The sequence below is a fragment of the Epargyreus clarus genome, unplaced genomic scaffold (assembly GCF_041222505.1).
Source record: "Epargyreus clarus isolate Ecla_fem2 unplaced genomic scaffold, WU_Ecla_fem_2.2 ptg000034l, whole genome shotgun sequence".
Taxonomy (NCBI): domain Eukaryota; kingdom Metazoa; phylum Arthropoda; class Insecta; order Lepidoptera; family Hesperiidae; genus Epargyreus; species Epargyreus clarus.
The window spans coordinates 9665871-9689485 of record NW_027332239.1 but is presented as its reverse complement, the minus strand read 5'-3'; the positions used below and the strand labels follow the sequence as shown (position 1 = coordinate 9689485).

General features: G+C 37.0%; 3 protein-coding genes across 5 annotated transcripts in view; all 3 read right to left on the bottom strand.

Moving 5' to 3' along the window:
- Nucleotides 1–942: 942 nt before the first annotated feature.
- Nucleotides 943–5088, bottom strand: LOC140756084 (uncharacterized). The gene is made up of 4 exons (XM_073091485.1): nt 4557–5088; nt 3668–4010; nt 2779–3028; nt 943–2404 (listed from the first exon to the last, which is right to left on the bottom strand). Exons 1-4 carry the CDS (start codon nt 5086–5088, stop codon nt 2081–2083), a joined length of 1449 nt encoding a protein of 482 aa, XP_072947586.1. The 3' UTR covers nt 943–2080.
- A 7-nt stretch (nt 5089–5095) lies between these two features.
- cnir (cornichon-like protein) lies at nt 5096–5794 on the bottom strand. Its single transcript, XM_073091486.1, has one exon. The coding sequence runs from the start codon at nt 5570–5572 to the stop codon at nt 5096–5098; it is 477 nt and encodes a 158-aa protein (XP_072947587.1). The 5' UTR covers nt 5573–5794.
- Nucleotides 5795–7823: 2029 nt separating this feature from the next.
- Nucleotides 7824–23615, bottom strand: part of Mrtf (Myocardin-related transcription factor) — a 42505-nt gene continuing 26713 nt past the window's right edge. For all 3 annotated transcript variants that reach the window (XM_073091483.1, XM_073091484.1, XM_073091482.1), the window contains 5 exons: nt 16693–16909; nt 15013–15155; nt 13321–13386; nt 12958–13091; nt 7824–12873 (listed from right to left, as the gene is read on the bottom strand). In XM_073091483.1, coding sequence (XP_072947584.1) covers nt 10759–12873; nt 12958–13091; nt 13321–13386; nt 15013–15155; nt 16693–16909 — 2675 coding nt within the window. In that variant the 3' untranslated portion in view covers nt 7824–10758. The remainder of the gene's footprint in view (nt 12874–12957; nt 13092–13320; nt 13387–15012; nt 15156–16692; nt 16910–23615) is intronic.

Here is a 23615-nt window from a genome sequence, read left to right as displayed (position 1 = left end):
TAGTCCTCAGGGGTAGCGACGCATATTCTATGGACGACGTCAGGTATGAATAACTATTAATCCTATCTGGTGTTGATTACAGATGTCCATGGGCGGCAGTAGGTAGCCACGTACCATCAGGTGGACTGCATACTGGTCTGCTACTCTAATATTATAAAAAATGTAACATCCTGTAACATTCAAATAAATATCCAGTAACACTGTCTAACTGGCCTGAAAATAACTTAATAAGTACTAGGTAGATGTAATATTGCACATTAAACTTTTTACATACATTTACGGTATATTTTCTTGTTCTCTAATAATGGCTACGTCGAGTCTATCCTGGATACATGTTGCTTATTATTTTCTCATTAACGAAACGTAAATATAGCCTAAAGCAAATAAGAATGTAATACTAAATAGATACCATATTAAGTATCTCATCCAAGTTTTTGATCGAAAACATCTTTAAAATTACCTCCACGTGGGATTGAATTATCTTTATATGAAACTAAGAAGTAAACTTGTTTATCTAAATTATTCCTATTATTCCCTAAAAATGCAACATTGTTTATAGTTTTATAGAACACACTTAAGATTCTAATTTCATCCATAGATTTTGTCGCTACTGTTATCTAATTTTAATGCCATGCTCCCAAATTTATCACTTGCCCAGCGCCGTAGGCTATGGGACCTTAGAGGAGATCCGTGCCTAGCACTGGGATATGCAATAAAAGGTTGTTGTTGATGATAATATTTTAAATGGCCTTAGTATACTCCGCGACAAACTGCTAGTCCGCTCTGAAGTTGTTGCGAGTCATACAAAGAAGTGATCATACAATTTGCTATGGCGAGGAGATTCATTTCTATTTCATTCAGAGCGGACTAACAGTTTTACGCGGACTATACACCACTATAAACTTAGTACGTTATAATCGTGTATATAAATAAAAATCCAGAACTGTTTCACAATATAATTAATTAGTATCATATACAAAGTACGAAATACGATATAACTTAATAATATAATGGTATACTTAGGATAATGCTTGTTTTATACACAAGTCACGAGCGAAACAAAATTAAACTTTTAATTTTATGTGCATTTGTGAACTTTTACGTCATAAGTAGTACCAGAAAGGACGTGTATCCTCAAGTTTGTAGGACTTCAGAAATCCACATAGCTAATGATACTAAAATCAATGTAACTTTCTTTATTTCTTACTTCTATTATCCATTATACTTATATTTAAAAACTGTTGATCAATTTACACGTTTTAATGTAAAACTACAATATGAAAGTCATGCATTTGTGATACAAACTAAACTAAAATACCCATTTTCATATTAAATATTATTTAAATTTAACTTGCTCAAACCAGTGCCCAGCAGCGGAATAGTAATGGATTGATGATCAAACTGTGCTCTTACGTATTTAGAAATATATTTAAACTACTAGTAATTATTGATGGGAGGTAACAAAATCCACATCAATTGCAAACAGCCTATTCATTTATATGTCTATTTTCACTAATATAATAAATATATGTATAGTTCTTTAACACTTGTATTTAATATTTGAATGATAACACAACATTTATAGTAGTCTAGCCTCTTTCAATGAAGCTTAAAAATATATGAAATACTTTAAATGGGTGACAAAAAAATATGTTTTATTACTTGATGGACAATTCGTAATAACTAAATTTAAGTGTCATGATATCACTTATATAATTAGTGTATAAACTATTACATTTCAGAGAGTAATAATAATTTAGCCCTTCATTGCACAAATCCAGTAACTTCAGAAAACAAAACGTGGCCACATGCAGTCAAATAAAATGCAAATTAAAATTTCCTTAAAATATAAATCAAATACCTAAATATTGTAAAATGCAAAACTATGGATATAGCTTTCATCTAAAAGTATATAGCGCATTTATATTGTATTTTTGACTTGGCGGAGGCACTACCATACCCCGAGATAAAACGAAAGTGAGTAGACAAAAAGTTATCTTCAAAAATGTACCATTTTTATGTGAACAGTGGAGTGAATCGATGTGTGCAATGAACGGCTTATGAAGTGAGATTTGTAAAATTATTGGCTTGAACTTGGCTTTGTAGGGTTTGATAATATTTTACCCCAACCAATATAAACAAATACAGTGGAGTAGGAATACATTATCCCATATTGAGGTCCAGGATCATGTCTGTGTCTTTTAGCAGCATTGGGGATAGATAGGGGTGTGGGTTTAGGAGGGTGGTTTAGGCCTAATTCACCATTGCCATAGCACCCAACTATTCTCGTATGTGGGAAGGCTGCCCGAAATAAGTCTTGTTCCAGCTTATGTTTCTGGTCCCGCCCCACACACGACAGTTTGATGGCAACACTGTGCTCAAACTTTGGCACTTGCTTTGAAAACTGAAAAAAATTCAATGAAAAAGATTAATTTTTTGAAGCTCTATAAGTATTTCCTTTTTTCTATGTTGTTCTATTTGTTCCAATGTAACAATCCAAGATATGATTTTAAGCATTATGTTTCCATACAGTAGGATTTAAAATGTAACAAAGAACTCAGCTCATTATACCATGGACACTCTCATTCACTACTGAGATTTTGTAAATAGTATCATTACTACATGTATTCGTTGTTCACACTATTCGTTGTTCGTAAGCGTGTTGTAATGCTTGATTTTCCTCGCACACACCAATGTAATGCTTATCACAACTGTTGAATTACAGGTAAATGCAAAGGTGTAAAGATGTTTAAAGTAGTGCAATAATTAATCTCTTACCTCATTGATAGACTGTTGTATCTTAGGTTTAGACCAATCACTTGATTCCAAGATCAATGAAAACATATCAAAGTTATTTTCTTTATTTTCGGATATTTTTGGAACCGTAAATACTCCAATGGATAGTACATTATCGCTTATAAATTCCGTGCTGTCATTGTTATTATGAATTATAAGGTCTATGTTTGACTCATCTAAAAATGTTTCCTCTATAATACAGCCTCCAAGAGCATACGGTATATCAGGCTGGCTGAAAATTATAGAAATACAAATTATATTCAGAAAAATTCAATGTTACTTAAATAACTCAGGATGTTATAATATATCCAACAGTCTCCTCATATACATATAGTCATCACCCTTTTTTTTTTTTTATAATATAGGAGTAGCAGACGAGCATGCAGTCCACCTGATGGTAAGTGGGTAATGCTGCTCATGGACATCTGTAATCAATCCAAGATAGGATTAGATATTCCTACCTGAGGTCGGCCACAGATGCGCCGCTACCCCTGAGGACTAAGCTGGAATGCCTCGGAAAATCTGTCTCCCTTACCACACCCTTCAAAACCGGTGGTGAGTGAATGGTGAGTGACAATTGCCACAACAGACATGACTTCATTAATTCCATTCGACCCAGAACACAGTAGTTATAACTTGCTAGGCGAAAATAAGTGTGGCGGTGATGCCTTTGGAGTCAAACCACAAATGACTTTCGAAATTCCCATTTGTAATATACCAATTTGTACACATGATATATGGGGCCATAAAGTGCCACTAGGCAAGGATTTGGCATCATTATTGCACTTCATTAGGAAACCTGCATGCCTGAGAGTTCTTATAAAAAAAATATGCTCAAGAGCAACAGTCGTAATAATAAAATATAACTTACAGCTCCTTGAAGTAGTTCAAAAACACAATATCCTCAACCGTTTCCAGTAGAAATTTCTCAGTGATATAGACCAATATTCCCTTAAAGATTCTAGTCTCAGAAATCTTTTGTACCACACCATTAAAGCCCTCTTTAGTAGTGGTTCCTACATGGATAGTGTGGAACTCCACTCCCGGTATCATTGGTATGAAGAGTCCTCCCAAAAAGGGTTTACTCTTCAGATGCATTACCGTATGTTGGTAAGTTATTGAATGGGGCAGTGGAACATATGAGATGTAGCTCGATTTTATAACTAGCATTCGATTCTTTGGCGTGTTGGCCTTATGATTCACTAGGTCCAATACTGCAAAACAAAAACATTATGCATAGAATTATACTGTCAGTTGTTAAAAGATTAATTGATTGCCATAAAATAAGTGTAACAAAACATAAATGATGTAGAATCAATTTTGGTTAGGTGCTTTATTACAACGGGGTTGAGTGCTGCTGTGCTCTGGCCTGAATATGGTAAAGTCATTCACTTATACAAAGTGATCAAACTCATGCCTCAACAGTAGCAAACACATCTGTGACCAATTTTAGATAGAATGCACCCTGTGAGATGTTACACAGCATTGTTCTTTGTTCACAAGTGGATCAAGCAGGAATATCAGCATTTAGCTTTTACACTTTTATGTAAGATCATGTTGAGTGCAAACTTACAGACTTATTGGGAAGATTTTATTTTTATGATAGATGATATCAAAAAAATCAAGTAATACTATAACCCTATATTGGGTTTATTCAATAATAAGTGTCAATACACTTGAGTGGCTGTGGCCACATACTTTCAGGTGGATTACATACTCATTTGATACTTCTAGAAAATAAAAATAAAAACTCAACTCACAACAATGAATCTTCTCACATGGCTCCTTGCAAGGGCAAGGTACGATGTACTCACATTTACTGGTTGCACACAATCCTGTTGTATTTGCAAATGTCATTACAACTAAGGGTTCAGTATAAAATGTACCAGACTGGACAAAAGTTTTGCCACCCTTAGCGGAGGCGGCTGGGATATTTATAACAAAGTCCTCTGGGCTCATTTGTTCTTTTTGCAGTGCCTGCACAGCAGACTGCCATGTACTACACACATGTGCACATAGCATTTTTTCCTGCCATGCCAAGTTACTAATAATCTGCTTCGCTATAATATAGTTTGTTGTTACATCTTCCACAAGGTTGCTATTGCAAGGAATAGCTTCCGTATCCCTTATAAGTTCCCGTTTATCCTTGAACGCTGCAATGTGCTCATCCAGCTCTATCTTCACGCATTTTACTGCATAATCTGAATCAACACTTGAACTATCATCCTCTGAGCCCATATCTTCGTCACTGTCTACAAAATTCAAGACCTCTCGGGCTCTCTCCTCCATCATGGATCACTTAAATTTCCGTCACAATAATTGGATCGTCTGATCCACGAGGTAGGAGCTCCCCTTTCAAGAGAGCAACGATGAAGGAGTAGAGGTAAATAAAGAAGAATACCATGTAATATACCAAGTAAATTACAATGTCGCGTAAGTGCTTTTTCAACTGCCCCCGATTATGTATCTCCGCCGGGTCAAAGGCGCCAAGGTTCCCTTGAGGTACAGTAAAATATTCGAAACTTAACCATATAAACATTGGCAAGTTCAAAACAAAGAGTGCTACTTGCCCGTGTAACAGAAACAAGAAGCTTAAAAACGAATGCGCTATGTATTTAGGCAACAACCAGTAATTCAGTTTGTCACAACACTCTTGAGCGTTTAAATAGTCGCATTCGAGGTCCGATAAGATTATTATGTAGTATATTAAAAGAAATAATATAGCACCGGTATCGATCAGGGACAGAGCAAACAACAAAGTTTCAGCCAATATCATTACTTTTACTATATTTGTACCGGTTTCAATAAGTATATTCTTCGGCTTATAATGCACCAACAAGTATTTTACATCCACCAGTTGCACAAGTGAACAATAGTCAACAAATTTATACTGGGATCACGTTCAGCAGTTAATAAAAACTTATTTCCATATTTTTTGTAATAAAATTTTGTGACGTTTATTTAATTATTTTGTTGTTTTGTATATCTGTATTCATTTCTGCACTTCTACAGACTACAAATATTATTAAACCATAACACAGAATATATATAGGAAATTCGAGATTCGAGATATATCCGACAAACATGTCCGTGCGTGTGGCGGAGGCGCCACTACCAGTGTTGCCAACTTTATTTTTTTGAACCCACCAAATGTGGTGGCGTAAACCACTAGAAAACCACTAAAGTAAAAGAGCAAGGTACATTATATAATATTTCAATGGTTTTAAAGTACGATTTTTTCTCAGGCGTCCTGGGACCCCCCCCCCCCCATATATACACTCACGAATATGCATATCAAGGCAAAAACATACTACCTAAGGACTCCCACACTCTTCTATAGTAGGTACAAATAAATGATTTTTCGTTGGAAATAAGACAACAATATTGTAAATAGGGAATAATTTATTTTGTAACCAAAAAAAATAAAAATAGTACCACACAACTTGCACTTAGCTACTGGACCAACAGTGCTTTCCACAACTTGTAACCAGTCTTTTCATTCTGCGTCATGTAACCAACTATCACGGATTTTTTTGTGTATACTGTGGTTTTGGAATATTAGTTTCTAAAGGATAATATGCAAATATGAAAAATCAACCCTAACTGTACAGTGCGTCCGATATATTCGAGCAAACTGGAAAACTGGAATAAACAAAAACAAACCAGTGGAATACTAGAAAACCTTTGAAACAAATCAAATTCGACCTAGTAACTATACCTATAAAGTTCATTATTAAAATGATGAAAAAAATTGGCAAAATATCGGGGGAATCCCCGACAATAACCACGTTGGTTCTGTTGTGTTGACTGCACAACAGATAAATATACCCTTGTTTTAGTTTAGTTTCTCTAAATACGGTATATATGTATTAACATACAATATTCACCCACTAGAATGATTATCATTCTAGTGGGTGAATATTGTACCTTACCACTTACTGAAGCAGTCAAAGTCACTAAAGAAATCCACTAGCCACTAAAGCCAATATTTATCCGCTGAAACGAAGGTTTAAACCACCAGATTTAGTGGAAAATCCACTGAGTTGGCAACACTGGCCACTACTCCACTAGTAACGTTAATATTGCTATCTTGTAAAAACTACCTTATTGGGAACTAATTGGAAATATTATTAAATAATATTTTATTGACTAAATAACAAGAAATCCTGTTTTAGACATACTTTCTGTACGTAAAGTATGCTATTTGTTATCAGCCTCATAAACGATTTATCAATTTCCTCAGATAGAACTTTTAGTTATTACGGAAATTTAATATATTTACGATCTTAAAACTGAAACATATTTTAATTCTCAATAAAATTTGTAATAATATGTTATTTTTTAATAAAACAATACAATCGTTGGAAAATCTCTTCATAGCGAGTTCTTACAACCTAGCAACATTATAATCGCTAGTAGCGCTCGTACACGTACGTGTTACGCGTATAAATATTTATCATACTATGTATCCTCGAAGCCTAAAGTTCCATTTCTGGGGACAGCTTTAGTGCTGATCGGTAAAGATATTGCCGGACTAGAGTGCGTAGAGATCAAACAGTCTATCGTAGATTGAACCGTTTATTTCATGTATATTTTAAGATAAACCACGACAGAAAGCTATGTTTATTGGAATCCCAGTCCCATTTAAACTACATTAGAAACATCCCGACGCCACTTAAAATTAATTTCCGATCGCAATATGACTGATTAAAGTGCTTCAAACATATAGTATGTATCGAACATACACTCGACAAAGTTATTTTTTAAACAATCCTCCATACACGATTTCAAAAAAATAAATACTGTTCTAGCAATTTAATAGTATATAATTAATTTAGAATACATGTACGTTATTATTAAAAAGATAGTAATATGATTTTTAACACTGAGCTTGTATTTCGTCTAGAATTTTAAATACTTTTAGATAAGAAGCACTCATTGTATGAGCTGATCCGAGAATCGGGCATCGATGTGTCAGGCCAGGAGTCAACAGCTGACCCATGGCGTGTTTAAATTAAACCCAAATATTGTGTCAAAACATTTTTTATTCAACAATCTTTTCTTAAGCTAATAAAAGCTTGGAAAATATTTACAAGGCTTCATTATACGGCAAGGTAAAAAACTATCCAAATACACTACATATTATCCGACTTCTGCAATTATCACAAAGGTAATATTAATACACATAATGTATACTTGGCTCTGCCGTTAATTGTTATCTATTTTCTAAGTGATCGTTTAACATTATTTAAATACGTGAGTACACATACATTCGATTAATAGGTGCAGTTATAATAAAACAAGCAATATAACGAAGCCAGTTAATCTATCGATAACACTAATTTTAATGTACGGCTAAAAATAATCCAAATTCAGCACAGTAAGTATATCACTTCGGAATATAAACTATTTAGAAAACAAATATTAAAAACTCTCCTACAATAATTACAACAATAATAACAAATATGCAGATAGTAGTACATTTTTACCAAAACATTAATCTCACTTGATACCTGTTATCTATATTTAAGCTAATTCTCAAAAAAGAGAAAGGTAGTATACAAAGCTGTTATCTGCCGCGGGCCAACAGTGCGCGGCCACCGGCGCAGTAATTCGTACTGTTTATGTCTCCCACACATTAACTTATATTTGGCTAAATTGGATAGGTACATAATTTGGATGAGCAATTAGAAAATTTATTTAAATAAAACTAAGAGTATTGTTACATTTACTTAGATAATGGAATAATACTTAAGTTTAGTGAAGCGAACAAAAATTTAGCATTTATTCAATATTAGCCCTAAACTGTTTCAAGGGGTAAATGGTGCCTAATGCAAAATCATAGATTTTTACTATTTAGTAGGTTTCAATTATGTATTATATTTATGAAAACTTAAAGGAATTAAATCCCCTGGCAAGGGCAGTTGATAGATTGAAATCAGGATTTACCATGATTTTCAAAACCATTTATTAATTAAGCTCAGGGGCTTACACTAACACCTTACTTTGTACGGCTTTCGTATTTGATCAATATTTTACAATTATTACGTAATAATATAAGAATATAGTGTGTGATGCTACAATATATATGTGTCTATATAATTTGGATATTAAGTAATAAAATTATAGCACCAAACCTTATGTGAATGTACTTTAAAAGCATCCAATTTTTAAAGTACGACCACATATTCCCACCAACATATACACATTCAGACCACTGACATAGATAATTGAACTCTTATCATAATATACAAAAAAATTAAAATACATATAGAAATACCTCCCTAATATTTGTGTTATGCGAATATCAAAACATTGGCACATTCGAGGCAGTGAAGCCACATTCGTTGTCCTGTCAGGCATCCAAAAATTAAATTAAATATAAATGCAAAAAAATGGCAATATTTCTTCTGATTTATGGATTCTACGGTATCTGAAACAATTTAATGTTAAAGCAAACCACAATACACTAAGTACAAGGACGTTAGCAAAACACACGACACTAAAGGATAAATCCGAACAAAAACCAGTAGGTACTCGAGGGTAATAAATAACTATAAATAATGCGCACAAACAACTATGCAAGCACCCCAAGTTTTAAATAATATATATTATAAATAGTGGTGACCTACCCTAACTTTAGTCAATACACTGGAATGATATTTTCTTAAGAATGTTTTGTTCCTACAATATTTTAAGTAGTTTTAGATGTTAGCTGCAGCCAACAAATCATTATTAGCTATATAATTTAATACGGAAACATTTCGTATATATTACGATAATTTACACTACAACAATATCAAAATTCACAAAGATTTGCAGGCTTACAATACAATAAATGGAAGATAATATAGGTACAATTTACCAAGTGGTTATATTTATAATGAGTGTTTGCACAATTGTTTGATTGCTAGGAGTTGGCTCCCTACTTTAACTAAATGACTTCATACCTAATATTGTTCCCGTGCTGGTCCCACCCATGACGATGGCTTGTGAAATTGCATCTTGATCTCTCTCTACCTCTTATTAAAGTTATATGTTTATGGTTTATGTGCCATTCAAACAAGGAAAGTATTCGAGATATCATTTATAATATGTATTAACACGAGAGAGATACAAGTTTGCTCTTGTGCCACATTTTGCACTTCAACAAGACTGGAATGTCATATTTGATCTGGGAAATAGCTATTCATGCAACTGAGACAGACTGAGCCGATTTTAAGGGTCACACTTGAATAAGATTCAAACATACAATAGTGTCCATATTGGCAATAAAACGGCGCGCATGACTCGGTGTCGATATTTTTGCTCATGTCTCCACAAAAACAACTATTCTTATGATAATTTTTCCCTAAGTTTTAGTCATCGGGCGGAATGCAGAAATCCACAACTATGTTGAGTATTATATTATACTTTCATTATATACATAAGTAGATATGCCTCAGTAAATAAAATGGATTTATTATATTATGTGAGCCAAGTATGTTACTGCGCACGTGACTGTGCGAACGCATCACACTCTAATAAAACAAACATAAATAAGTTAACTAATATCTAGCGATACAAACATTTCGTATCAAGTATTAAGTACCATACACTTACAAATTTATCCAGTCCTTCACAAATTGTTAACACTTTGTGTTTCACGACCTTACTTTTAGAATCAACTAAATAAGTCATTATCCCAGAAGAACGACACACTGAACATAAGACTAGCGCACGTTACTCGAACCACTACTCGGTAGCGCTTCATTATTTTACGGTAAAAAGGTACCATACACTCGTATATAACATTTTCGCCGAAACACTAGACCGCTTCGAGTCGGAATTACTAAAATTTACCGGTAAAATTTAACAAATAAACGAATACATACAGCCAGATCGGTCAGTCGAAACGGCTACGGGGATAAAGAGATCATAGTGGAAGCATCGTTAGAGAGCGACATGCGTGCCGAGGCGGGGTCAAGTGGCATCGAACTCGATCTTGTCCCAGGAGTAGTGCTTGCGGGCGGGCCGCGGCGCCGGCCGCGCCAGCACTCCGCCCAGCAGCGGGTCGCACTGCGGCACGTGACCCCGCCCGAACAGATTCGGCGTACGCTCCGTATCCATGTACTCATACCCATCGCTATCCACGTTCATGTTGCAGTCGAGGTCGATACCGAACTCCTTGAAGTCGATCTCGCACGGGTGGTACTCGAACGTGTCGTGCCGCGCGTCCTCGTTCTGGAACGACGGCAGCGACAGATCCTCCATGTCCTCGAAAGCCGTTCGACTCTGGTCTAGAATGTCGCCGTTGGTGAGCGGCGTCATGCTCATCCGCTCTGGGATTTCTTCCACGATGTCCATGTCTGTATGCGTCCTCTCGTCGCCATCGCCGGCCAACAGACGACCGAAGAAGTCATCTTGATTATTACACGTCGAATCCGAGCTACCGAAGTTTGTGTGGAAGCCGTTACTCGACAGTAAGTCGACGCTTAGATCGGTATCAATGTCAGATACCGTAGGATCACATCGACTCGAGTCATTCACTGCATGCAAGTCTGCATGACTTATTATTTCATTTTGAATATCATTAAGTTCCCTCTGCAGCTCGTCGGCGGCAAGAGAATCCCGAACATGATTGTCACCTAGCACGTCGTCGGTCAGAACATCAGTAGGAGAGAACTCACTCGATCCAGCGGTGAGGTAGCCGCCGTCGAGCGATCTACTTAAGCTCACGTCCCCGACAGCCGATGGTGGAAGCTCTCCGTTCTCGACCAGGATTTGAAGAACGTCATCCATAATTTGACTATCTTCATTGGTATCATGCAAAGAAGTAACAACCGGTGGCATTGGCGGAGGTGGCGGCGGGGGCGGGGGAGGAGCCGAGGGAGCCCGCTCGGGTTCATAATGCGCAGTTGGTAAAATTGCAATCGGCACCACTTTTACGCCGTTAAGAATATATGCGGGGTTCCCAGTTTTCGCTGGCGTAACATCTGCAGTTACGTCGCCTGTCGCATTTGGTGATGTAACGGTAAATAGACGCACCAATCGGTCGGGCGCGGTATCCGGAGCGGCGATCACGTAACGTGGTGCTGACGGAGCTGGAACATGGGATTGTTGCAGAGCATCGAGTTGGGCACGTAACTGATTGAAGCAGAGATGCGCTTGCAACAGTCTCCGGCTCTGATCGCTCGCGGCAGCGCCGGCAGCCTCCCGTCGTACCGTTTCCAGCTGCTGGCGCGAAGCTTCTAGTTTTCTTTCCAACTCCTCTATTTGTCTTCGCTGCGACTGTACTATGTCCTCCGGAGGCTCCAGTTCGATTTTTAATTCGGGTGATGCCACCGACACGGGTGACCGCGGAGCGTCCTCTTGTATCTCGGCGCGAAATGGACGTAAACGGTCGATGAGCTGCGGCTTAGGCCCGGAAACCCGAAGGTTGCGACGTTTACATTCAGCTCGCAGATCCGACACCTTCATATCTTCAAAGCGAGCCGATGATGACAGGGAGGATGTGGTAGAACTCGGAGGCAAGGGTGGTGGCGGTGGTGCCGCGTATACGTCTGAGGAGTCCGACGCAACAGATGACGGAGCGGGCGATGTGGGTAGGATGAGCTGAAGAAGTAATTGCTGTTGATGTAAAAGCAGTTCATAGGGTGTCTCCACGGAGCCAGGCGGCGAGGAAGATTTTTGTGCATTCGGGGGACCCTTATATTCGTGAAATTTAAACCGTGCCTTCGGCTTTGGCTTACATTTCCTAGGTATTTTTTTCCCTGGGGCGGGACGTTGTGGCGAGGTGGCAGCACTGCATGGCGAAAGTGTCGAAGGTGGCGATGGAGAAGGAGAAACTTCTTCCGAAGGTCCGCAGTATGAAGATGGATGTTGCGGACGACCTGAGGCACCTTCACTTGTTGCTTTAAATGCTAGTATGCCACTCTTTACGGCCTCTTCAATGTTTTCCTCTGTGTGCAGTATGTTCTTTTTAATCAGTTCCAAGGGACCAGGTCGGTGCGACAGTTGATCGTTGAGCTGATCTGCCAACCTCGCCTTCTTTAACATTCGTTGTTTTTCCGCCAAACTGGGATCAACATGACTCTCCTAAAAATATAAAAAAGCTTTAATAAATAAAGGTCTTGCATTTATCGACACTAATGATAATCTAATGACGCACAGCATATTAACCTGTTCTAAAATATGTCTTCGTTCGAGTTCTTGCCGGTCTGGTCGTCGTTGTATTTTAGCTTTCAGCAAATCCCCAGTTTTCGCTCTTTCCAGTTGTTTGCATTGTTCAAAATAAGCTGGTGGCGTCTTGCGAGCTGTAATACGAATTGATCTTAATCATTAAAAATTATTACTGTGAGTGTGGCAGACTTTATTATCGGGTATAGTCTACTAATGTGAAAAATTTACTTTTCTATTGGCAAGTTAGAAATTCTCATTATCTATCCCCAGTGTTCGGGTTGTAAATAAAATTCTTTCGCCCACGCACGCACCATTTGCGACGATCACTAGGCGGGCTGAGAGTAAAACGGTAGGTACACTTACGAGGCATGATTCCTTGTTCCACCAGCTGGTTGAATGGCCGCCGCATCATCAACTTCACTTTTAACGCTGTAAAAGTAAAAATATATTATAAAGGACACATTCAAATGAAACAGATTATTATAATACATGCTTGCAGCAATATTTATTATAATTTATTATCCTCAACTACCCAATGTGATGTCCATTTGACAAGTCTGGCGCTATGACGGCGCGTGACGAGTGTCGACGTAACGGCCGGAGTATGGTCGACGACGTGATCGATACGTCGATCGGTGTTTCGGATAACATAAGCATCGATAGAATCGGGCGGATCGGAGAGACGAAGATGAGCGTAGGCGATCAGAGTGCTATATTCCCGCTCGCGTAGACACGCGGGGCGCAACGAGCGACGGGCGGACAACTCTGGCGCACCGCCAACATAAATAAACACTGCACAAGGAAACTAGTGTTATGCCGCGACCGTATTACAGACGAAACATTCACTACCACTAGGCCGAATATTGTGGGTTACTGGGCGTCGTCTTAGCTTCGCATTAATTTCGCTCAACAGTTGTTTTGAATTAATTATGATTTACTTTCCAATTGGAGTTTTTGTTTAAGTTTTGTGAAAAGCTGGCATTGTTTATTGATAAACTATAGGAAAAAATATTATTATTATATATATTTGTATCATACAACCTACCCGGCTTCATTTAACGTATTTTTTTTAATCTGGAGTAACTTTACATTCAGTTATGAAAATAAGATTTAATATAGTCAATACTCATTTATTAACCATTTATTACATACATGAGCCAAGACAGAACTCAATACCGCGATAAAGTATTTGTTTATATAACATTACATTTTATCGCTGGATAATTAAGAAACACCGATGCAACCGTTAATTAAAACACAAAATTTTAACAATATTTATAGACAAAACAAATATATTCCGAAACTCTTTTTAATGCCGACGACACGATAAACAATGTGTCGTAATATTTTATATTGTTTTAAATGCAAATTTATTATGTTAGTCAGTAGCGATGACAACGAAGGTGGTTATTTATTGGCGATGTGTGCAGACGCCGGAGAATGGCAGAATGGCCGGAAGTGCGAACTTCAGTGTGCATTCTGATGGGAGCGTCACAGAAAGCCCACGCCGAGCGTTGTAATACACAGAGAAATAGTTTTCGATGCTCTAAACTAGCTTTAAAACTGCTAAACGATGTTACGAGAACATTTGCGTCAAATACGTCAGTCCTTATTTTACCGGTTGGCTATTCTATCGACGCTGGTAGAACTCTACATAGTTTAACCGTGATATCAAGATCGACACACCGTGTACATCATGTTACGTCATGTCAGATAGAATTGGAGTCCTGAGATCGGTCACAGATGCTTTGCTCACTCTGAGGGCTAAGTTGGAACGACGTAGATAAATGTCTCTACCTTACCACACCCTTCATGCCAGAACACAACAGCAATTGTCACTGTTAATAGGGCATGCGGCAAGAATCTTAACTTAAAGGGTTCTACCACCTCCAATCCTATTGCTTTGTTATAGCAATTATACGAGTAGTTCTCATACATTAAGTGCAAAAATATATAGGTATGTCTTGACAGTGACGCCACCTCAGTTAAACTGTAACGTATTGTTTACAGTTACCATCTACGAAAATCCAAAAATACGAATGTTATACCACTTACATTCCTTATGCTTGCCCATGGCCGGTTGTAGCGGGCTCTCGTCGACGACCACCTTGGGCGGGGAGTCGCGCGGCGGCGAGCTCGGCGGCTCGCTGCAGCCGCTGCCGCTCGCCTGACGACCGGCCATCTCCTCCGCACCCGAACTGATATAACACATATCACATTGTACTACAACACACACATACACACTACATTTAATAAATGCAAAAGGAGAACAAGACGCCCCCCGACCAGGTGGACTGCTGACCTGTAGCGGACGGCGGGTAACCGCTGCATTCAGACGGTTCAAAACCGGACAGAGTGTCGCAGATTAGGGGAGGCCTTGTCCAGTAGTGGACTCCCATAGGCTGATGGATGGATGATATAGTAACTTGAATGAGTAATCAATCCTTACATCTGTTATTCTTAAAACTTGGGCTCTTCGCAGGAACGTACGAGGTAGCTAAGCTATGGATATGTTTCCAATCCATCAATAGGATTTCTTGATATTCATTTATTAAAAAAATAAAATCGGGAGGTTCCGAAAGAAGTTAGTGCTCACAATTATTACCTTCAGTAACTGTTTTAGAAGAAGAAAAACAATGATAGCCCGGTTGTTTGAACATTCGATTCTCGCTTCCACGCTAAGCGTCAGGAGATTTCTCATGTAGCGCCAATATAAGGGTAAGTGCATTTTATTTTACAATTACGTATCCCTTTACCATAATACGCCGATCAATCCACAATTGATCAGTCTAAATTCTGCTTATTATGGGGAGGCATTGGTACAGTAATGGATTTATGATGAATTAAAGACGATTATTGGATTGTCCAAGATATTCCACATATTTTGATGAATGACTATACAGGCTGGCTATCTTGTCAATAGTGAAAACAATTTTCTTTGACTCATGCTTTCACAGTAAAGTATCGTTCGCATTACATCAATCAATTGTCATTCAACACTGTTTGAAACGTATTTTTTCCTGTTAAACAACTACTGTTTAGTTCATAATATACGTACGTATAACAATGTGCACATCATACATTAAAAGGAAATAGACTTTTGGCATATAACCAAATAGATTTTAATCAAAAATTGTTTGTGTGCCTATGACAGCGGGTTTTTAGTGTAATCGAGACGAATAATTGGATGAAATAAGAGTAGTCGATAAATTCACGATTGATCTTACTTTTCTGTCGATCGTTGACATCGATGGACGTCGGCCTTTAATGTTTTGATGTAGACCCTACATACTGTATACATATTTAAATAAAGCTTAAAAACTATCTAACTATGTTTATAAAAACAAGTCCATAAACCAAGGTATTTTAGGGATTAATCTCAAGAACATCACTCCTCTTGTAATGCCCTCTTTTTGGAAAAAATCCCGTCGTAACCTCGTATCGTACCTACCATGGTTGTCAAAAGCAGGTATATTATCTTAAGGACAATTTTTGAGGTGCTGTGCCCAAAGGGTAAAAACAGAACCCTATTACTACTAAAACTCCACTGTCTTTCCGTTTACGTTTTACAGGGCTCTACCTCTAGAACCATATTTATTTACAAGTAAATCTACTTTGAATTAAGAAACTAATTAATCGTCTTATTAGTTAGATATCAAATTTCAAAATGTGATAAGAGCCAACCTGTCTTAACTATCGTTAGTAGCCTAGATAGTATCTTTGGTGTATGTATACCTGAAGGTGTCGTCGTCAGGCGGCGTGGCCGGCGTGCGCGGCGACGCGAGCGACGCCGGCGAGGCGGCCCGGCTGCGCGGGCGGTGCTGCGGCTTGAACCACTCCGGGTATATCGCGCTGAGCGTCTCCACCAGGTCGTGGTCCAGCGTCACGCGCCACGACGCGCGCCCCTCCGGCCCTTCCGACCCGCCCTCTGCGCCGCACGACGTTGGATTCTCTGTGAATAAATGTTTTCTTTATTAATTGCTAGTTCCACACTGAAGGCGCTACCGCTACAGCTATATCTGCTTTAGAACAGCAAAGTCATGCGGTGCTGTGTTTTTATATGAATGATTTGCTACGGAAAAGATTAGTCTTCAATGATTGCCATGCATCTTTGGCGAACCTCAAAAACGACTTTGAACCTATCTGGGATCGATTAAAGATGTCTATGGCCTCGAGTGGACACTAACTACCAGATTGACTGCATCCTCGTTTGCTACTCTTATATAACCAAGAAAATCATATTAAGATAAGTTAGATACGTTACGTAACTTACGTAACGTATCTAACTTAGCGCTTCACTTTTAAATTTTTGAACAAATTTCATATTGCGCTACTTACTACCTCAGAAGTCTTAATTGCAACCATCCATCCATAGACAAACACAGAAGAATGATTCAACTAAAACTTACATTTAATGTGTAGTGTATCGTAATTGTGGCACAATGTAGATAAAATTGACTTATAATGAATTAAAAAATTATATATAACAAATTAATATATGATCTTAGACTATATAATTTAGTACACAGTTAACTCCGCTTACCGCCTTGGTAGTTGTCAGCGATATATTTTTTGTATGTTTACTACACCATGTGCTGTGGGCGGCGTCGGAAGTGCTTACGCATGATAATATGTTATTGTTTGGTAGGCGCGGTCGCGATTGGGCGAGGCTGTGAGCCATGAATATCCGTGTGATAATCTACCATCAATAAACCAGTAACAGAAGAGTAGGCGACCATTCACTTCCTAGGTTGAGGTCACGTGGTAGCTTGAATGTATTCTTTATGTATTGTACCTATAGCGAATTTTCGACAATATCGATATGTATACTACTGATGCTTTTATCATTTTTTAACTAACTAACAGGAACAATTTCTGCTTAACTTATGCAAATTACTAATAAAGAAAGTTAATTATCTCATTAACTACTAATTAAATAAAGATTGAAACCTTAAAAGCAAGTGAGAGTATGAGATATGGTATTTCTTTATATGATAGTTTCAGAAAAGTTAACTCGTAGACGAAGAATTTATCAAACTAAAATCGAAATTGACCATATACCTTAAGGATATTCTTCGTCAAACGGAGCTAAGAACATCCCGCTTTTAAATTATCTCTTAAGTATATTTCATTTCAAAATCAAAAAATAATTTAACAGCAGAGAATGCTCTAATGAGAGAGATGCCATAAACAAGAACTCCACATACATATTTGCACGGGTATTTTTAACTATCCAAAGTCGAGAAAAGATGGAAGTATTACGTAACGTTTAAAACTCGCAATAAAGACGAAAATACGAGAGGGATAAATAAAACATCTGTCGGTTCACGAGAGTTATGGAAAATATTGTACTAAAATGTGTGTGTGTGAACGCACGAAGTTGGGAAGTAACAGTTTTTACTGGAAATGTTTACTCGGTTGTTTTAGGCGCATACACACATACCCAGTATAATAGTATATAAGTATATAAGGACATAATATATGTATAATACACTTTATTGTTTTCGCAAAATAAGAGGGGCTATGTAGTCCAGATCCAGATCCCATGTAAATCAACCAGCATAGATCTTCCACCGATATGCAAGAACTGCTTCCCGCTAGAAATAGGTGTAATGGTAGTACCTACTCAGGCAATCTTCTATCATTAACATATTTAATAATTATTTACCTTATTAAATGTAATAAAATTATATTACATCGGTATTGTGGTATTTATAGAAAAATACAAAACTAAAATTAACATAATAATAGCGTGGTAAAAACCAATAACTGTTCTGTCCGTCACTGTAATATTTAAACCAATTAAAGTGAATAGTTAATTCAAAATTTAACCTCATAAATCGTTGGTGTAAGTTCATACAAAACTGGCAATACTGGTCGGAAAGTAACAGACCTTGGTTTGACAATCGTTACATCACAAGACATTAATAATGTGTGTAACACTTCTTAACGCGTTACACTATACAATATTGTAAACAAACTCGCGCACGTGCGTTCCGTTGCTGACTCACACCAAGCATCCAGTTTAGGGATGGCGAGTCTCTCCGAAAAAGATCGACTCTTGAATCGATTCGAATCGAAGTGTGTAATAAATCGATTCGCAAAAATATCAACGCCTAAACAATGGATTCCTCAAAAATCGATCTTCGATCTATTCAGGGGGAAGCTAGCTCCAGGTCGTCAGAACCAAACAATCATTGAAATACGTATCTGTCAGTAAATAATTTCTATAACACATTTAGTAATATTGAATCAACTTCGAAAAAAAACGAATTTGGATTTTCTAGTATGAAATATCGATTCACTGAATCGCTCCATTACTGGAGATCGGTTACAATAATCGATTTTTTGGTCCTAAATATCGATCTCAGATCGCCATCCCTAATCCAGTTATGACGGCGCACCGACGCATGTACTTCGTGCCATTGCCAATTCAAACTTTCAATATTCAATCTGTTACGGTGCCCATAAACTGGCCAGCTTTTAATATATAGATGCAAGATGCAAGTCTGCAATCAGCTGCGTCCCCAGTCAATGCTACAGTTAATCCTGCTATCTTAATATCTTAATCAAGCTTCACCATGTATTGCAATGACATTTATTAGTCGAAATAAGGTAGAACCTCTATAGTTTTACCGTAGAGGGTCCATAACATATTTCTAGCGTGAAACAGTTTTTCCATTTCGATGGAAATATGTGGATGCCAACTGACGCACATACCTTCGTAGTACTCAGAAGTGGCAAAACCTCTGTGTTTGGCTTAAATTAAAACCCTTGTTCTTTATGGAGTTTTTATAGATGTTTATAGGTGGTAGATGCCACTTTCCATCAGATCGCAACCTTATAAAAGTCACCCATGGTCTATTTATTAATTAATAGTATTAATAGTATATTTATAATTAATAGACTACGTGTAATCACATAGTCTATTTATTAATAAAATGAGTCCCATTATACAGTTTTGAACAATACATTTGGTATGAATAATTCATGACTTTGAATATAGCCCGCGACGTGTATTTATCACTCTCGGCCCACCCTTTTAGCAGTTTTCACTGCATGCATCATATGTGTAGACGGTTTTACTCCATACGTCACACGGTCCGTCATTACATTTAGTCATTTCGTTTCTAGAATAGCACTGAATAAATCCGCGCGATTGACTGGCCTTCGAATCTTTTACTTATAAGCATACAGCTTTTATCGATGCCAAGTCTATTTTTCACGTTACCACTCGACATACTTTTAATTTTTTCATCAGTCTCTTTTGATGCTTTTAAGACACTTTCCGCGAATTTATCTGATATAAACAAGTCGAAAAATTAATTAAATGTAACGTCCACGTTTCCTCCTATTATAAATGAAGTCTGTATTAAGAAAATGAGGCTAGCACAACAGTTAATATTTTTTCTGTCTTCTGTTGTACATAATCTATTCCAATCCTAACATTTTCTTAACATACTGTCGAGTTTTAGAAAAAGAGTTCCACGAAATACCTCCAACAAGAGCTAATAAGATTTAAAAAACAGATATTTTTTTCGCAGTGGCATAAAAAATACTATTTTATTTAGGCAAAATAACAAGCGAAGATCCTTAACATAGCAACGAGTTCGGTGAATTTTGGGATGAGTTAACAATGATTTTGCGCTTCGGAGGACACTTCTGATAATTGGCACGCGACAATAGTTATAAAATGTTGTAACTATGGGCGTGGGCCCATGGTTACAACATTGTATCTACATATAAATTTGTTATTTCCAGTGCAATTGCGGAAGTTGAATTTGCAGGTACTTTAGGAATAGGTCGAGGTCGGCGGTAAAACAAAGTCTTCCTATTTAATTATTTTTTCTCAATCCGTTCTAAATCCCGGCACAAATAACATTTTATTTTGAACTGGAATACAATTATGTAACTTTGTACTTCGCATAATGTAGTATTATCGTGCTGATCTGATAACGGATCCGGATGCTGGCCATAGTAATGTCTCAACTTAAGAAGATGTCTTAGTCAAGTTTAGTCATTTATAATAATCTCGATATTTGCCAGTGGTTTTAATACAAGAGCAAAATTAAACCTTCCGCCATCATTCTATTTTTTTGTTCGGCAATTATTTTTTGCTAAATCTCAGTACAAATACTTCAATATTATGCATATTCCGATCAAAATTGGTGTATCAAATCTTTGTTATATTTAATTAATTACTTATTTATAACTAACAAAGCGTAGGTGATCGAAGGCAAACAGGAAATTCATGTATTTAAACAATGTTACGTTGACATCAAATTAATTTATAATAACAAGTAATAAAATTAAATAATATATCATTTTCACATTAACTAGTTAACTCTTCCATAACACATAAACAAGTAATTATTGATAGGTATGTTTGAATTTTAGCAACAACGCATATATATATATATATGGATGCAATGGAAATAGTCTCAATATTGAAGAAAAAAATATAAACGTATAGTAATATGGGATTTCAATATTATTACATATATTCGTCTTAGCTAATTTGATCGCACCTTTTATAATAGCAGGACAGCCAGTAACGTTCAACACTAACATATCGATCAACCTAAATTTGAAGTCATGTCATACCTTTACGCATATGGGTATAAAATGCATATAACATGATCTAAACAGTCCGGTTACTATTTCCATGGCAAGTCGAGAATTGCTTTGTATACACGTCTTGCCATCTCTTGGCATGATTTAATATCTAATACTATGACAGCTAACATCATACTTGTACCTCGAGATGTAAGTAGTAAGAAAAGCCAAAGAAGAACTATTCGTGTGGACAATTGAAAATTACCCACATCAGCCATTTTTCAAGAAATCAACAGAAAAAGATTCATACAAGAATTATGTGGGTACGTTTGTCCTAGAAAATTTCTGTTAAAGCTAGAAATTCGGCAACAACCGACCCAGCATAATAGAAAGATCGGAATCACGTATGCTTTATGTTTAAATGACAATCAAGTTCTGCGAAGTGAAGGTCCTCGGTCGGAGGCTGCGACGGTGACGTCAGGTGTGCACGCGGCACTAGCGGTGTGGGCGCAACCACCTGCTGCCACCCACGGTCCCATTGATCATTTGCATGACCACTGCGTACGTGATAGGGTTACCACCACCCGTGTTGTATACAATATTGTACTATGTGTAAGTTAATTGTACCTACTATTGTAGAAAAATAATTGTAGGTACTATAATATTATTGGTTGATTTGAAGGTGGTAGAACCCTTTGTGGCTCGACTCCGCCGGCACCACTGCCACACCTATTTCTACCTAATAACTGCAGTGTTAGACGCTGCTATGTTCCGGTTTGAAGGGTGTGGTAAGGTATACTTGTCCGAGACGTTCCAGCTAGTCCTCAGGGGAAGCGGCGCATCTATGGCCGACCTCAGATGGGAATATCTAATCCTATCTGGGGTTGATTACAGATGTCCATGGGCGGCAGTTGCCACTGTGTGCTCGGACTGCTACTTCTATATTATAAAAAAAATATATAGCTTGAAAGCTATATTTTTATAGGTAATTCAGATATGGTGGTCCTGCCCCGAAATCGCTTTATGACCGCAGTCAAATCAAAATCAAATCAAAAATATATTTATTACGGTCTACAAAAAGGTCTACACGCAGTGGTTTCATTATTTCGGGAAAAAGGTCTTCAAAAAAATTTAAACCTTTTAAGCTTGGGTATATTGTATTATAGTGATTCAATGAATAAAACGATTATACGATACAAAATAAAAATATTACCTACATTTTAAACTTCGTTTATATAAAAGTGAAACGGCATAAAATCAATGTGTAGACTTAATTTTTTCTAAAGTTGTATTTTTGCAAGAAATATTATTTTTCTTAATAAAGTGACAACCCTAGTATGTACCAACCGGAATTATTTTTTGAGCGTTAGACAATATCTGTACCTACCACAATGTTAATCATACGAGGATAAGGATATAAAACACACTTTCAAAGACTGCTTTATAAAATTAATTAGCACAACTAAATTACGGAAAATATTACATAACTATATAGTAATAATATAGGTAGATAATAGACACATTAGGTTTCTAAACTCTTATTTTGAAAAATAATTGGTCAAGTGCATGTCAAACCCGCACACGGAGGGTTCCGTACAATCGAAATTTTCATTTTTTTTATTTGTAGTATTTATTATTATAACAGCCATTGAAGTACATACATTGTGAAAATTTGAACTGTCAACCTATAACAGTTCAAAAGTTAGTTGGACAAAAATTGAAAATCAGTTTGTTTTATGGCTACCTTTTTGTATTCAACTTTTTTTTAGTTAGTTTATTTGTTGTTATAACGGCCACCGTTATATATCCTCTGTAAATTTCGAGTTTATATCTATTACGCTTCCAGAGATAGAGCCTTGTGACAGAGGGACAGACAGCGAAGTCTTAGTAATAGGGTTCCGTTTTTACCTTTTGGGGACGGAACCCTAAAAATATTGCTTTGACGTCATTATTTCAGGGATATTTTAAATTAATTTCCTCAAAAGGATATTTAGGCCATCATAACAAGCAGGGGTTTTAATTGGATAAAAACTAATAGTAGTAAAAATCATGAATACAAAAATAATTTGCACTTAGGCAACATTTACATACCATGTACGTAA